At 40.7% G+C, this 14,864-nt stretch overlaps 1 protein-coding gene across 2 annotated transcripts in view; it reads right to left on the bottom strand.

Annotated features, from left to right (window-relative positions):
- Nucleotides 1-2,119: 2,119 nt before the first annotated feature.
- Nucleotides 2,120-14,864, bottom strand: part of kpna3 (karyopherin alpha 3 (importin alpha 4)) — a 78,229-nt gene continuing 65,484 nt past the window's right edge. For both annotated transcript variants that reach the window (XM_060898839.1, XM_060898838.1), the window contains 6 exons: nt 10,282-10,410; nt 9,783-9,887; nt 9,537-9,608; nt 9,272-9,434; nt 4,627-4,721; nt 2,120-4,498 (listed from right to left, as the gene is read on the bottom strand). In XM_060898839.1, the coding sequence (XP_060754822.1) occupies nt 4,400-4,498; nt 4,627-4,721; nt 9,272-9,434; nt 9,537-9,608; nt 9,783-9,887; nt 10,282-10,410 (663 nt within the window). In that variant the 3' untranslated portion in view covers nt 2,120-4,399. The remainder of the gene's footprint in view (nt 4,499-4,626; nt 4,722-9,271; nt 9,435-9,536; nt 9,609-9,782; nt 9,888-10,281; nt 10,411-14,864) is intronic.

Genomic DNA, 14,864 nt, shown 5'->3' with positions numbered 1-14,864 from the left:
TGTCAGTACAACTTCTGACCCCCTACACTAACCACCATAACCCCCTTTTCCACCAAGGCAGGTCAAAGGCTGCTTCAGAGCCAATACCTAATCTCAAACCAATTCTCTGCATTTCGACGGCCAAAAAACCAACTGTCAGCCAGGAAGACTGGCTGAAGAGCAGCACCAACACAAGCTGGTCTAGAACCAAGAACCGTTTACATGAAGCTGAGGTCAGGCTTATGGTGACCAGCTAAAATTTTGTGATTGCCATTTTAAAAGACCAGAGCTAGTGCAGCGTAGTCCACCATTGTTGTGTTTGGTGCTAGCGTTGCTGGGAAAATGAAAGCCTCTACAGATGTATACAGTGACAATGATGTGACTCCGTAGTGGCTCTCTAGCATCTGGAAAAGTAAATCAGTTCAGAAGTTGAACCAACTCCAAACCAATACTTGCACTGGACTGGAGGGTTATCACGTTCCTAGGTTCAGTCCGGAGCTCTCTGCACAGGTTTCCTCTACCCTCCTAAAACATGCTATTAGGTAGACCGGCTACTCTAAATTGTCCCTAGGCATGAATGTATTAATGTGGATAGTATCCGGTGATGGACTGGCATCGTCCTACAGTCTATTCCTACCTTACTCCAAATGTTCCTGGGATAGGCTCTGGATCCACTGCAACCCTGAACAGGATAACACACTGAAGATGACTGAATGAAGATGATCGTGGATGGGTGTTTCTAAGACTTGTGTTTAGCCAACTGTCCAAGGGGCATGGTGCGAAATCTTGGTCCCTCTATCCTTGACACTGTTCATTCTCTTAGATAATCTTTAGTCCCTAGGGTTGTTTTAGGTCTTCAGTCTTCTCAGGGACCTAAAGGGAACTAGAAAATGAAAATTATCTGAGGCTTGTAACACAGTCCTTAACCTGCCAAGGAGGGCAAACTTCCTAAACTGTCTACCGGAGGTGGGGGAGGGATGGGGGAAACCACTAAGGTGTTTCAAATGGAACACCTTTAAGAAGCAAAAGAACCCTGTACAAATGTAGTGTAAATGCCTCTTCCCAACATTTGATGTCACATTCCTCCAAATCTCCAGCACCGATTGCCATCCTTTGGCCAAAAGCTTGCAAGAATTTATAGACATGGGTCTAACTAGGCATATTTTCCTGCACTGATTGCAGGAGTTTCGTTTCATTTTGGTCAGGCACCACCCAAACCGATTATCACATCAGCTGCTTTTCTTTGGCTAATCAGACACAAGGTATGCCACCACTCTTGCCGGAGCAGTTGGGGGTTAGGTGCCTTGCTCAAGGGCACTTGAGCCAGTCCTGCTGGTCCAGGGAATCAAACCAGTGACCTTTCGGGCCCACAGCTGCTTCTCTAACCATTCAGCCATGGCTTCTCCAACACTATAGGAATTTGGGCCATTTTTTTTTTTTATAAGCAAATATAGCTCAGGACCTTGGACAGCAGCCACGACACCCCATAACATTCATTACATGCAACTAACACTGAAGGGAAAACTGAAGTGTTGATATTAGTAACCTACTGTTGAAGAAATTCCACATCAGGTATGACTGTTACACCATACAGTTAAAAGCCCGACATGCATACACAGGAAAGAGAAAAGAGAAGCAGAGTGCAGTGCAACGGATGAAATATCAAAACAGGAGAGAGCAATAAAGAAGAGATGCTAACAGCAAGTTTATTTTGGTTAGAATAATCGATACATAAAGCACGTCCTGAGGGAGTGAGGAGTGAAATATGTCATTTTGCCATGGAGAGCTGTAAAAGTGGTGAAGTGGACAGTGGTAGTGCATTGGGGGGGGGGGGGGGGGGGGGGGGGGATGTGAATGAAGGAGAATGAAAGGGAACAATTACAAGTCAGCCAGGAGAATCAGCATAGAATTGAAATAGAATTACTGTAGAGTCCAGAGCACAGCAAAGAGCCTCACGGTAAAGTGGCTCAAAGACAAAAGAGGAAGAAGGAAAAAACCAAAACAACACTCCAGAGAAAAGGAGACATGACACCCAACAGACCCCATTTTTAAAACAGCTCCACTGCTTAAATGCTTCACTATTTAGATTTGCTCTGCTTTTCGTTCATTTAATCAAAATGGGGGGAAAAAAAAGGCACAATGAATTTCAACTCGTTCATCTTTAATATGCACAGGAGTTGAAAAAAAAAATACAGATGAGCCACCTTAAAGAGAGTGTTTCATTCAATGCTAAAATTTATAAAAAGATACAAACAATCGGAGGCCAAAATGCGATCTGTAGCAGTTTTTTTCCCCATTCTTTTTTTTTTTTTTTTTAAATCATCTTCAGCAAGTAAAAATCTTGCAACTAGCAAAAAGCTTGTATCCATTTCCGATACAAGACAAAAATTTTAATTCTTTAAAGTGGCTCCTTTTTTTTTTTCTCTTTTTTCCTTTTTTAAATAAGTGTCTACATAAGTTCATGAATTTCACACCTATGCAGGCCTTTGTTCAATAATAAATGGACAATTAAAAAAAAAAAAAACAAAAACCAACAACCAGGGCTGCCATTTGTCCTCGAATCCTCTTCGTCAGTAGTCTGCAGCCAAACCACAACTACATTAGTCCAAATGTAAATGTTTGTTTTTCGGCACGTCCCTTTGCAATTAAATGCCAAGGGACAAAAAAAAAAAAAAAAAAACACAAAAACAAACCAGAACTGTCCAGTCACGATGACAGTTAGGCCCATTCCAATACAATTATTTGCCTTCACAAAGTGAATCTTAAAACAAGGGAAAAAAAAAAGTCCCCAATTAACTGTGAATCAATAACACAATGTCATTATTGTTCTTACATGTCCTGTCAAATGTCTAACATGTGGCAGCTTAATCAGTTTTTACTTTACACAAGAAAGATACTTTTAGTTTGTACAGTTATGTTTTGTAGCAAATAACTCTAACAAACAGAAACAGCACTTCCATGGATCTCCGTTTTCCATCGCTTATGTATACATTAAGCAAAATGTCCCTTTCCCAGTACGTTTAGCCAAAATAATAACAATAATAATAGTAATCTTATATAGGGCCGACAAAAAGTGTGCATATAAGACTGAATCAAAGCTGCAAATGTGGAAGCTCCACCACAGAAAAACAAAAATAATAATAAGTCACAGTTCAATCACTCCTGCAAAGTTTCTCTTCGCTGATGTAAGCCTACCTTTTTTTTTTTTTTACTTTTATATTTTTTTTTAAACAGAGAAAATATATTCTCTCCATGTCTGGTGGAGGGGGAGAAGTGATAAAATTGCTCATGGACATGACAACCTTTTGGCGTTTGTCCTTGTACAGACTTCTGTGGTTATAAAGGAGTAAAATGAAGAATTACTCCCAAATCTTCAAATACTGAAGAATCCAGAACCTCATCTGTGTGCAGAAGTCCATCAACACATTGAACGGGGACAGCGTCGTCCCTCAAAACGACTCACTGAATTTATGCCGTGCTACGTTTAAATGACCACTCCAGCCGTTCCTCTTCTCACATGACACTGGTTTGGATGTTTGTGGGTTAAGTGACTCCACTGGGTTAAACTAGGGTATGTACACGTTTTGTGTGATTTCTTGATTGTGTGTTATTTTTTTCCACTTTCTCTATACAAGTCACAGTTCCATGATGACTTCATCATGACAAGAAAAAAAAAAAAAGGAAAAAAAAAATCAGTGCTAGCGTACATGCTATTTGCACACAATTTAAAAGAAGGTAGGTGTGGAGGAGGGGGTAAGAAGCAGGGGGAGGGAGGAACCCCCACTTGCTGGATGAACTGCTCCACAGACTAGTCCACAGACACCTCCGAGAAGGGGAAGCACGTTCCACATGGCTTAGCAGAGCAGAGTCTGGATGTCTTACTGTAGGGTGTCTGTACTAGAGCTCTAGAATCAACACTGACTTTGGGTTGCAATGTCCTGGTGAGAGATTTGCTGGAAGGAGAGAAATAAAAAACAAAAATCTAGTTTGTCTCCCCCCCCACATCTTCCAAATCAGCTGATATGATGGCTGGTAGAAGAACACAAGAAGTTTCTAGAAACGTTGATGCACATATGACTCAAGTCTGTGTGTGTGTGTGGCGCAAATATGTGCGAGTGAGCAAAACAGCAGAAAATTCTCTCTCTTTTGGCAATTGCAGTATGACCGAAAAGGTCGTCTCCTCCCTCTTCTTGCAAAACGTGTAGACTTCACTCCGACTTCGGGTGACACGAGAGAGAGAGAGAGAGAAATATTTGTATCCTTCAGTGCAAGTTACACCTGTAGGTTTGATGCATCTTGATTGGATTTTTCAGGTTAGTGAGTTGCAGGTTGATGGGTGATGGCGGGATCGTGGTGAGGGGCGGCGGGGGAAGAACAGCAGCAGGAGATCCCGCCTGATTCAAGTTCTAACTTGGCTCGATTAGAACTTAAACTCCTTGGTTTGGAGGTTGGACGTCGGGTCGAAGTTGAACATGCCTCCTTGTGTGGCTTCAGGGATCAGACCCGGATCCTCGTCAATCTAATCAGATAAAGGGAGAGAGGAATGTGGTAGGGTTATTAGAACGCAATGGAGAGCTGGTCAGATATCTGACCTCGTATCGCCAAAGATAAAGATATTTTTAAGAAATGCCAGACCAAGATACTCACATCATCTCCTGAAAAGTACTGATCAATGATTTCAAACGCTAGTTTGTAGATGTCCTCATTTTCATGCTGTTGCAAGTTTTCAATCTTTTCCAGTCCTGATGAACAAACATAACATTTAGACGATGCTGTTAAAGAGCCCTGAAAGTTCAGGAGCATTTAAGTAGGGCTGTCAATCGATTAAAATAAAAAAATCAAATCACATTGCCCATAGTTAACTCATGTTTAATTGCAAATTTGAAAGGGGGAAAAAAAACAAACAAACAAAAAACCACACTATTTTTTTTTTTTTTTTAAATCCTGTTCTAAAATGCACCTTAAAGGAACAGTCCACCATATTTCCATAATGAAATATGCTCTTATCTGAATTGAGACGAGCTGCTCCGTACCTATCCGAGCTTTGCGCGACCTCCCAGTCAGTCAGACGCAGTCAGACGCGCTGTCACTCCTGTTAGCAATGTAGCTAGGCTCAGTATGGCCAATGGTATTTTTTGGGGCTGTAGTTATTTGCGACCAAACTCTTCCGCGTTTTTCCTGTTTACATAGGTTTATATGACCAGTGACATGAAACAAGTTCAGTTACACAAATTGAAACGTGGCGATTTTCTATGCTATGGAAAGTCCGCACTATAATGACAGGTGTACTAACACCTTCTGCGCGCTTCGGCAGCGCATTGATACGGAGCTCAGATATCAATGCGCTGCCGAAGCGCGCAGAAGGTGTTAGTACGCCTGTCATTATAGTGCGCACTTTCCATAGCATAGAAAATCGCCACGTTTCAATTTGTGTAACTGAACTTGTTTCATGTCACTGGTCATATAAACCTATGTAAACAGGAAAAACGCGGAAGAGTTTGGTCGCAAATAACTACAGCCCCAAAAAATACCATTGGCCATACTGAGCCTAGCTACATTGCTAACAGGAGTGACAGCGCGTCTGACTGCGTCTGACTGACTGGGAGGTCGCGCAAAGCTCGGAGAGGTACGGAGCAGCTCGTCTCAATTCAGATGAGAGCATATTTCATTATGGAAATACGGTGGACTGTTCCTTTAAAGGGATACTTTAAAGCAGATACGCAGAACCATGGCCTCACTTTTGTTTATAAATGCCTTGAGATCTCAAGAATGGCACAGGAAGTTTTAAGCGTTAACAATAAATCTAATACAGGAATTTTTACGATTAAAGTGATTTATATAGGTAGCGGTCTGAGTGAATGACCTTGACATCTGTAACATCACAGCAGGAAGCCTATCGGTCTCATCGCCATTTCCGCTAGACTAAAAAAAAACAGAGCTGACTGCAATTCCGATCCTCCATTTTGAGCTAATTTATCGCCATGCCACGTAGATGTGTCACTGCACCCACCAGCAACACAACAGAAGGTGGATTTACGTTGCATTCATGGCCCAAGAATGTTCAAACTGCAAAGATTTGGACGCGTTTTGCGAGAAGTTCACAGGCGCATTGGGCGCCTACGAAGTGGTCTCTCCTCTGCTCTGCACATTTTACTAAGGACTCGTACAAAACCTCTGATCTGTTGAGGAGCGTTGGCTATAAGCCCGTATTGAAAGAGGGTGCAGTACCAACAATTAAAGGAAAAGAAAGTGACAAGAAAAGGAAAGTAAGTTCAGTTGCACCAGTCCTCCCAGAGTGTGAGCCGAGGGTTGTTGCTAAAACCCGGGACAGAACGACATATCGCTCGGGCAGTGACCTCCCCGTGGTTGTTGCTAAAACTGGTGACGTCCCGTCCCGGGTTTTAGTAATTGCCTGAGCCGAGTAGTAATGGCGGCGTACTCAGTATGGAGAAAACGGAGAATGAGTGGAGCAGCCATCTGATTTCGAAACTGGATATTGCTGCCATCTCGCCCTGACATGGAAGAAGCGAATGAACAGAGAACTGAACGAACAACTGAAAGTAAGATTGTTTCAAAACAATCAGCCACAAGGTCGGCCTTCAAGAAGCGAGAACGCAGACGGGTAAGCTCCGACTCTCATTTGGATACAAAACACTCGTTTACCTGTGTTTAGATTAATACATGTAACTTGTATTGTGTGTTTAAGTTACCGGTATAAGATCATTTAATTTGCTTCAGAATGTGATTGTCTCAGTTCATCTGATTATTTAATGAGCCTTTTACGTTTTATCAGTGAAAATGCATGCATGTACATGTATGTTGCATAAGTTATAACACCCATCCTGTTTTAATGAGAGTCAACCCACAATCAGTGAAGTCAAATCAGTCTTCGTTGAGCAAGTCGGTAACGGGATTTCTTACTTTCACCATAAATTTTTATTCATATGACTTTGGTCTATAGCTGTCAAAGGCCTCGGCCTTAAAACCAGTTACTGAAGTGATGTCACGCACTCGGGGCTGGCTGGCTCAGCGGGGCAGCTCGAATGCCAACTTTGTGGTTGATTTTAACTCTGAAAAATATATATTTTTTATTCCCATTTATGCAGCATACAAGAGGTCAAGGATGGAGATACTATCCACTCAGAAATGTATTTAAAAATAAAGACACTGCGTATCTGCTTTAAGTGTTTGTGCAGTGGGAGTGGACAAATATGCTTGCTTTATGCAAATGTATGTGGCCAGCTCAGGAAAAATGAGGCTGGACACAGCAAAAAAAAAAAAATTCCGGGTATTTTATTCCCCTACTGCATTTAAAAAAATAAATCTGTGTTAATTTCATAATTTTGAGGGTTTAGCACAATTCAGTGTGAACAAAACAATATAGTATTTTCCTCTCATTCGGTCCTTAACTTCCAGCCTCAAACTATGCAATAAAATAAACTAAATTAACTCTGTGATGTGGACTCTGGATAACAGTAGTGGCCATCTTTAAATAAAGAAAATAAAAAATACAAAACTCAAATAAACACATTTGTTCAGCCACATAGCTCATAAGGATGTTTTCCAGTAACTCACTGGTAAATATACGGTACATTTCATGAGCACAAACACTTTTACATAAACCTCACAAATTTCTCAGAATAAAACAAACTCCCTCACTCTCATTCCAGTGTGCAGCCTGCACATTTAGACACACATGGACCTCAACACGTCCTCTTTTCTCCCCTCTGGACCATCAAAAGCACATAAAAATACTAGTGCTGTCAAGCGATTAAAATATTTAATCGCGATTAATGTCGCGACTGTCATAGTTAACTCGCGATTAATCGCAATTTAATCGCACATTTTTGTCACACGAAAAACCATTGTAATTCTCTTACCAGCATAAAAAAGTGAATGGGCTTGTTTTGTACCAATGGTTTTCTTATTGCAAAGCATAACACGTCTTGACACAGCCACTGCAAACTGAAACCTAAGCTGAGCACCGTGGCTCTTCGTCCCGAGACTAACAAGAGAACCATGAGTGAAGTGATCTACTGCTTGAGTTAGTCTATCAGAGAGACAGGTTACAGTGACAGTAGGCTTGACATGCTTGATTATAATATAAAGTACACTATTATATTAACTTTAAGTTGTTAGTTGATAAATATTGCATTGAATCTGATCTTTACTGTTTCAGCTCACTTAACACATTTTGTACTTTTACACTTTCTGCCTGTTGATGCGTCGCGCTGTCCAATCAGAGGCGGCCAAATTTGCATATTACAGGAAGGATTTCTGGGATAGCATTGAGTTTACAGTTCAGAGGGATCTGGCTTCTTTAGACGCTGTCTTCTTAAAACTGAATAAATATTTAAAAAGAGCCAAATGAGCCAGTCTTTTGAACGGCTCTTTTCAAGGAACGGATCACAAAGATGCGGATCCCATCGAAGAGCCATAAATCCCATCTCTACTAGCGCGCCCTGCCCGCGCTGGTTCTTTGGGGGGAGGGCAGAGGACTCTGGCTGTGCGGGGCGTGGCTAGCTGCTATCGTTTTTCTAAGCAAAGTCTCTGTTCCAAGTTCCTGGCAGTTTCAAAAGCTTATGAAAAACCTACATCATGTCACAGAGCGTTAATCTCGCGATAAAAAAAATTATCGCCGTTAAAATTGAGTCAAGTTAACGCGTTAATAACGCAACATTTTTGACAGCACTAAAAAATACATACGTTTTATGTAAACGGCCTGAATGCAACAATACAAGTTGATTCTGTACATAAGTGCACTTTATCACGACTTGCGCCGACCAGCTACTTGCTACGTCACTTCCTGATTTCGCAAACTACATGGAAGGGGCACAGAACGTGCATGCGTTAATCACGAGTCTTCCCCCCCAAAAAAAGAGGCATTAAAACGAATGGGTGTTAACTTCGACAGCGCTAGTTTTAAGGAACTTCAGGAGTTCCCGTCACCAGCAGGTTCAGTGCACACCGTAGCATACAGGAAGGCTGAAAATCAGGATGTCGTTCTTTAACATTTGCAGGAAGGCTGCGATTAATTACTCAGTGATGCTTAGCAAGACGCACACTGTCCTAATAGTTCCTGAATTTTTTTTTTTTTAAACCTGACGACAAAATGGGACTTGAAACTATGACCCAAGAATTAAAATGGGTGCTGGTGCCTTTGCGGGAAACATTTCCGGTGATTGAAAAAAAAAAAACCTCCTACCGCTTGCCTAGAATATAACACTAACCCACGAACACCTCAAGATGACGACTGCCCTCTAGTCTATCACCAGTGCTGTGTTCGGTTTACCTCCGCACTCCTCAATGATCTCCGTGATGGTGCTAGCCTCCTCGCCAGCCATGATCAGGATGTTTTTCAGGCCGTCTAGAACCACCTGTACCACCTGCGAATCCTTCACTGACAGCAGGCTACAGAAAGGTGGGATGACATTCTGCTGCACCAAGTACTCCACCTGTCAATTACGGCGCACAGGAACTGATTATAGCGCTCCGTCTTATTCACTGTACTTTATAAAAAATAAAAAATCAAATCACATGCATGCATCAACACAAACCTGATCTTTCCTTCCACTTATTGTTAAGTTGCTGATGGCCCATGCGGCCTCTTTCTGTGTACCAAAATCACCCTGGAAACAAGAACGTGTGAGCAGGGACATGAAGAAGAAAATCAGCACCCCATTTTATTATTCATTGGTATGACGGAATACAAAACGCGCTCTCGCTTTGTTGCACCTGACACTTGACCATTACAAAGGAAACATGGTTGTAGAATTAATGAAGGATAATTGTGAGCGTCTTACCTTGGCCAGCTGGTGGATGATCATGGGGATGAGCCCTGCATCGATCACAGCCTGCACCTGCTGCTGGTTTCCTGCGGTGATGTTGGACAGGAACCACACGGCTTCCTGTAGGAGAACACCGTCGCACAAAGAGACGCAGTCAAATCATTTGCATCCTTAGACAAGATCGTTAAAACCCCCCCAGGTCAAAATTAAGACCTAGCAGACATGCAGCATTTCATTTTCCTAATCATAGACCATGTTCGTTAAAAAAGTGCTTGAATAATTTCATAAAAACGTACTCCAGATACAGGTTAACGATTGGACTTTTGTCTCCACAGAGAGTGACATGCAGGCCTCTTAGTCCAATAATAAAGTAATTAAAAAAAAAAAAAAGCGCCATTCTTCAGATATGATTCATACACTGGATGAAATATGGAGCCTCTCCAACTGGACATTAACTTTGCAAATGTACTACATGTGCTCCGTTTACTCCTGTTCGTGCTGTGTGTGCAGGCACCTTGTTGATCTTCTCTTTGGGGTGTGTGAGCAGATTGGGGAAGTGGGAGAGCACGTCACAATTGAGCACCACCTGGGTCTGCTCATCCGTCCCCGTCACAATGTTACCCACTGCCCTCAGTGCTGCCGTCTGAGTGAGAGAAAAACAAAAACGCATCATTAGCACGCAGATAAATGACATGGTGCCTGGTGAATTCTCTTTAAACAAAACACCACCCACACACAAATTCTTTACTCGCTTATTATTCAGCAGTTTTATAGCATACTGGCTTAAGTATTCCTTTACTTTTAGGAGTTCTTAGCCTAAAAAGACAGGGGGTTTCAAAAAATTGGATATTATTTGAGATGTACAGTGGTGCTTGAAAGTTCATCAACCCTTCAGAATTTTCTATACATTTCTGCATAAATATGACCATCAGATTTTCACACAAGTCCTAAAAGTAGATAAAGAGAACCCAGTTAAACAAATGAGACAAAAAAAATATTATACTTGGTCATTTATTTATTGAGGAAAATGATCCAATATTACATATCTGTGATTGGCAAAAGTATGTGAACCTCTAGGATTAGCAGTTAATTTGAAGGCGAAATTAGAGTCGGGTGTTTTCAATCAATGGGATGACAAATCAGGTGCGAGTGGGCACCCTGTTTTATTTAAAGAACAGGGATCTATCAAAGTCTGATCTTCACAACACATGTTTGTGGAAGTATATCATGGCATGAACAAAGGAGATTTCTGAGGACCTCAGAAAAAGCGTTGTTGATGCTCATCAGGCTGGAAAAGGTTACAAAACCATCTCTAAAGAGTTTGGACTCCACCAATCCACAGCCAGACAGATTGTGTACAAATGGAGGAAATTCAAGACCATTGTTACCCTCCCCAGGAGTGGTCGACCAACAAAGATCACTCCAAGAGCAAGGCGTGTAATAGTCGGCGAGGTCACAAAGGACCCCAGGGTAACTTCTAAGCAACTGAAGGCCTCTCTCACATTGGCTAATGTTAATGTTCATGAGTCCACCATCAGAACACTGAACAACAAACGGTGTGCATGGCAGGGTTTCAAGGAGAAAGCAGCTGCTTGTCTGCAGTTTGCTAAAGATCAAGTGGACAAGACAGGCGGCTATTGGAAAAACGCTTTGTGGACGGATGAGACCAAAATAGAACTTTTTGGTTTAAATGAGAAGTGTTTTTTTTGGAGAAAGGAAAACACTGCATTCCACCATAAGAACCTTATCCCATCTGTGAAACATGGTGGTGGTAGTATCATGGTTTGGGCCTGTTTTGCTGCATCTGGGCCAGGACGGCTTACCATCATTGATGGAACAATGAATTCTGAATTATACCAGCAAATTCTAAAGGAAAATGTCAGGACATCTGTCCATGAACTGAATCTCAAGAGAAGGTGGGTCAGGCAGCAAGACAACGACCCTAAGCACACAAGTCGTTCTACCAAAGAATGGTTCAAGTGAATGTTTTGGAATGGCCAAGTCAAAGTCCTGACCTTAATCCAATCGAAATGTTGTGGAAGGACCTGAAGCAAGCAGTTCATGTGAGGAAACCCACCAACATCCCAGAGTTGAAGCTGTTCTGTACGGAGGAACGGGCTAAAATTCCTCCAAGCCGATGTGCAGGACTGATCAAGTGTCACCGGAAACGTTTAGTTGCAGTTATTGCTGCATGGGGGGTGGGGGTGTCACACCAGATACTGAAAGCAAAGGTTCACATACTTTTGCCTCTCAGATATGTAATATTGGATCATTTTCCTCAATAAATAAATGACCAAATATAATCTTTTTGTCTCATTTGTTTAACTGGGTTCTCTTTATCTACTTTTAGGACTTGCGTGAAAATCTGATGATGATTTAGGGTCATATTTATGCAGAAATATAGAAAATTCTAAAGGGTTCACAAACTTTCAAGCACCACTGAAAATATCCCAGAAACTACATAGTCTAGGCAAATGAAAATGAACAGACTTAATGTTGAGCAATATAAAGATTTATTCCTAAAAATTTGAATGATAAATTCAAAAAAGGTATGTGGATTCCATGAACGATTTCACAAATTTTCAATATGCGGGTGATTCTTAGACTACGGGTACTTTTATGTTATTTGGTCATATTTTAAAAAATACTTATAATTTTGGACAAATTCCACTTTGTCACACTACCAATGAAACCCACTTAAAAAAAATTTACTAGCTTTCTATTATGATTTTTTCATACTTTTCAACCTCCTGGAAGGTGTCAAAATCACCGTTTTCTCCTTGTCGCACACCCAGACTTTTAAACTAAAAGACTGAAAATAAAGTTTAAGAATATGACTTAGCTGGTAATTATTAATGTACCTGTATTAAATAATAGTCACATAAATACAATGTCATAATATTTCATTTGAGTCCATCATTAATATTTTTTTTTATACAAAATATACCTGTCGCACAGTATTGGCGTCATTTCCACCACAACACTGTAATGTCCCTTTAAAAAGTTTGTGAGAAAGATTGATTGTGTGGTTGCCATGGAAATCTACACTGACATCAGAGCACATGTCGAACATGGAGGGCATTTAAATTTTCATTAAAAACTACTGAAGAAAAATCAAGGTAAATATTGCTTGATCAGTAAATACATTTATTGTACGTCATTTCCAAACATGCTGTACTGTCATGGGTGTTTTTAAAGAGATGAAAATTTTAAGTTAAATAAGAGTATCTTGCATACATGAAATGCTAAGTATTAATTCAAAGCTAATCAGTGAAGCCATCTTCCATTTTTTCACAAAGTGTAGAAATGTCATTTCCACCACGGTCATTTCCGCCACACTGCTCTCTGTGGTGGAAAAGACAGTATGTCTGCGGCACATTGACGACCTCCATGAGGGCCTTATTGGTCAGTGGTGTGCTGTAAAATATGATGGAGATGTTTATCCCGGCATCATCCAAGACATTGATACATACAGTGGCGCCCTTGTGAAAACTATGAGCCAGATTGGTCAAAATCGTTTTTATTGGCCACAAAGGGATGACATAATTTGGTACCAAACCATGAATGTCATAGGTCTTATCCCTGAGCCGGTACCAGTTACCAAACGCCACAAGGAAATTGTGTCAGTTTGGAAAGAAATCTGTGAGACATTAGAGTAAGCCCTGAATCACACACAGAGATACAAACTCTCTCTCACTCTCTCTCATACACTCTCTTTCTCATACACACCCTCTCTCATACACTTTCTCACTCACTCTCTCTCATACACTCAGTCACACTCTCTCTCTCTCTCTCTCTCTCATACAGTACACTCACTCCCTCTCATACACTCACTCATTCACTCTCTCTCTCACACACACACACACTCACTCATCCACTCTCACACACTCTCTTTCTCTCATACAGTACACTCACTCATTCACTCTCTCATACTCTCAGTATCTCACTCTCTCACACAGTACACTCACTCACTCACACAGTACACTCACTCACTCACACAGTACACTCACTCACTCACTCACACACTCACTCACACACTCACTCACACACTCACTCACACACTCACTCACACACTCACTCACACACTCACTCACACACTCACTCACACACACACACACTTATAGGCCTAGACTGTTACACCCATCTAAGCCCCCTTCAGGTTCAGCATTGTGGGCGTTGATACCCTGTTTTTAAGACCCTCTGTTAGGTCATCTTTCTATTAGTAGGCAGTTCCATGATGTTCCATGATACAAATCATACAATTTCAGGAGTCAGTTGCAGTTTCAAGTACAGAGTGTTCATTTAAGAGACCAATTAGAAATTTTCAGAATTCACTTTTTAATATTTCTGCCTTAAGCCATAGGTTTAATGAGTTATTTGCAGCCTATGAACTGTACTCATTCATGTTTGAGACATCAAGTCAAACTGTTTGATGAAATTCAGATATTGGCTTGGCACTAAACTAAAAACAGGTGTGTTTAATTATTTTGTGAACTGTGAAATGAGTTTTATAATTTTTCTAATAAATATACTTTTATGTCAATTCATTGTCATTTCCACAACACCTGGTCATTTCCACCACCACATGTCATTTCCATCACCACACATATTTTTTGAAAATATTCAAACAGTTCTCATCACACATTAAAACTATATGCACAGTTTCTGAGATCTTGTGTTATTTAACATAAAAAATAATGCTATTTATTTTTTAACAAGGTCCTACCCAAACCAATGTTAAGTTTCCCACTGTGACAGGTGTTCAATACAGCATTTGGTCCATAGGACAGTTAATTTATCTCATTTAAAAATGCATGGTTGTTTTATATCATGGACAAATGGGTAAAGTTACTTACAAACATGATCCTAAACAATTATTAAATGGTGTAATTTATTCTACTTTTACTTTACAGTTGTAGATTGAGATGTGGTGGAAATGACGTTTCTTCACTGCGGGTCAGATAAAATGTCAAAAATAACAATTTGTCTTGTAATCCAAGTTTGAACTCTTACATATCTTAAAACTAGGTATGTTATTTAAATGTATGATACTGAATTAGGTAAATTTTAAAAAAAAGTTTTTTTTCATCAACTTCA

The sequence above is a fragment of the Neoarius graeffei genome, chromosome 18 (assembly GCF_027579695.1).
Source record: "Neoarius graeffei isolate fNeoGra1 chromosome 18, fNeoGra1.pri, whole genome shotgun sequence".
Taxonomy (NCBI): domain Eukaryota; kingdom Metazoa; phylum Chordata; class Actinopteri; order Siluriformes; family Ariidae; genus Neoarius; species Neoarius graeffei.
The sequence above is the reverse complement of the archived record's forward strand: the minus strand, read 5'-3'. Positions and strand labels throughout refer to the sequence as shown.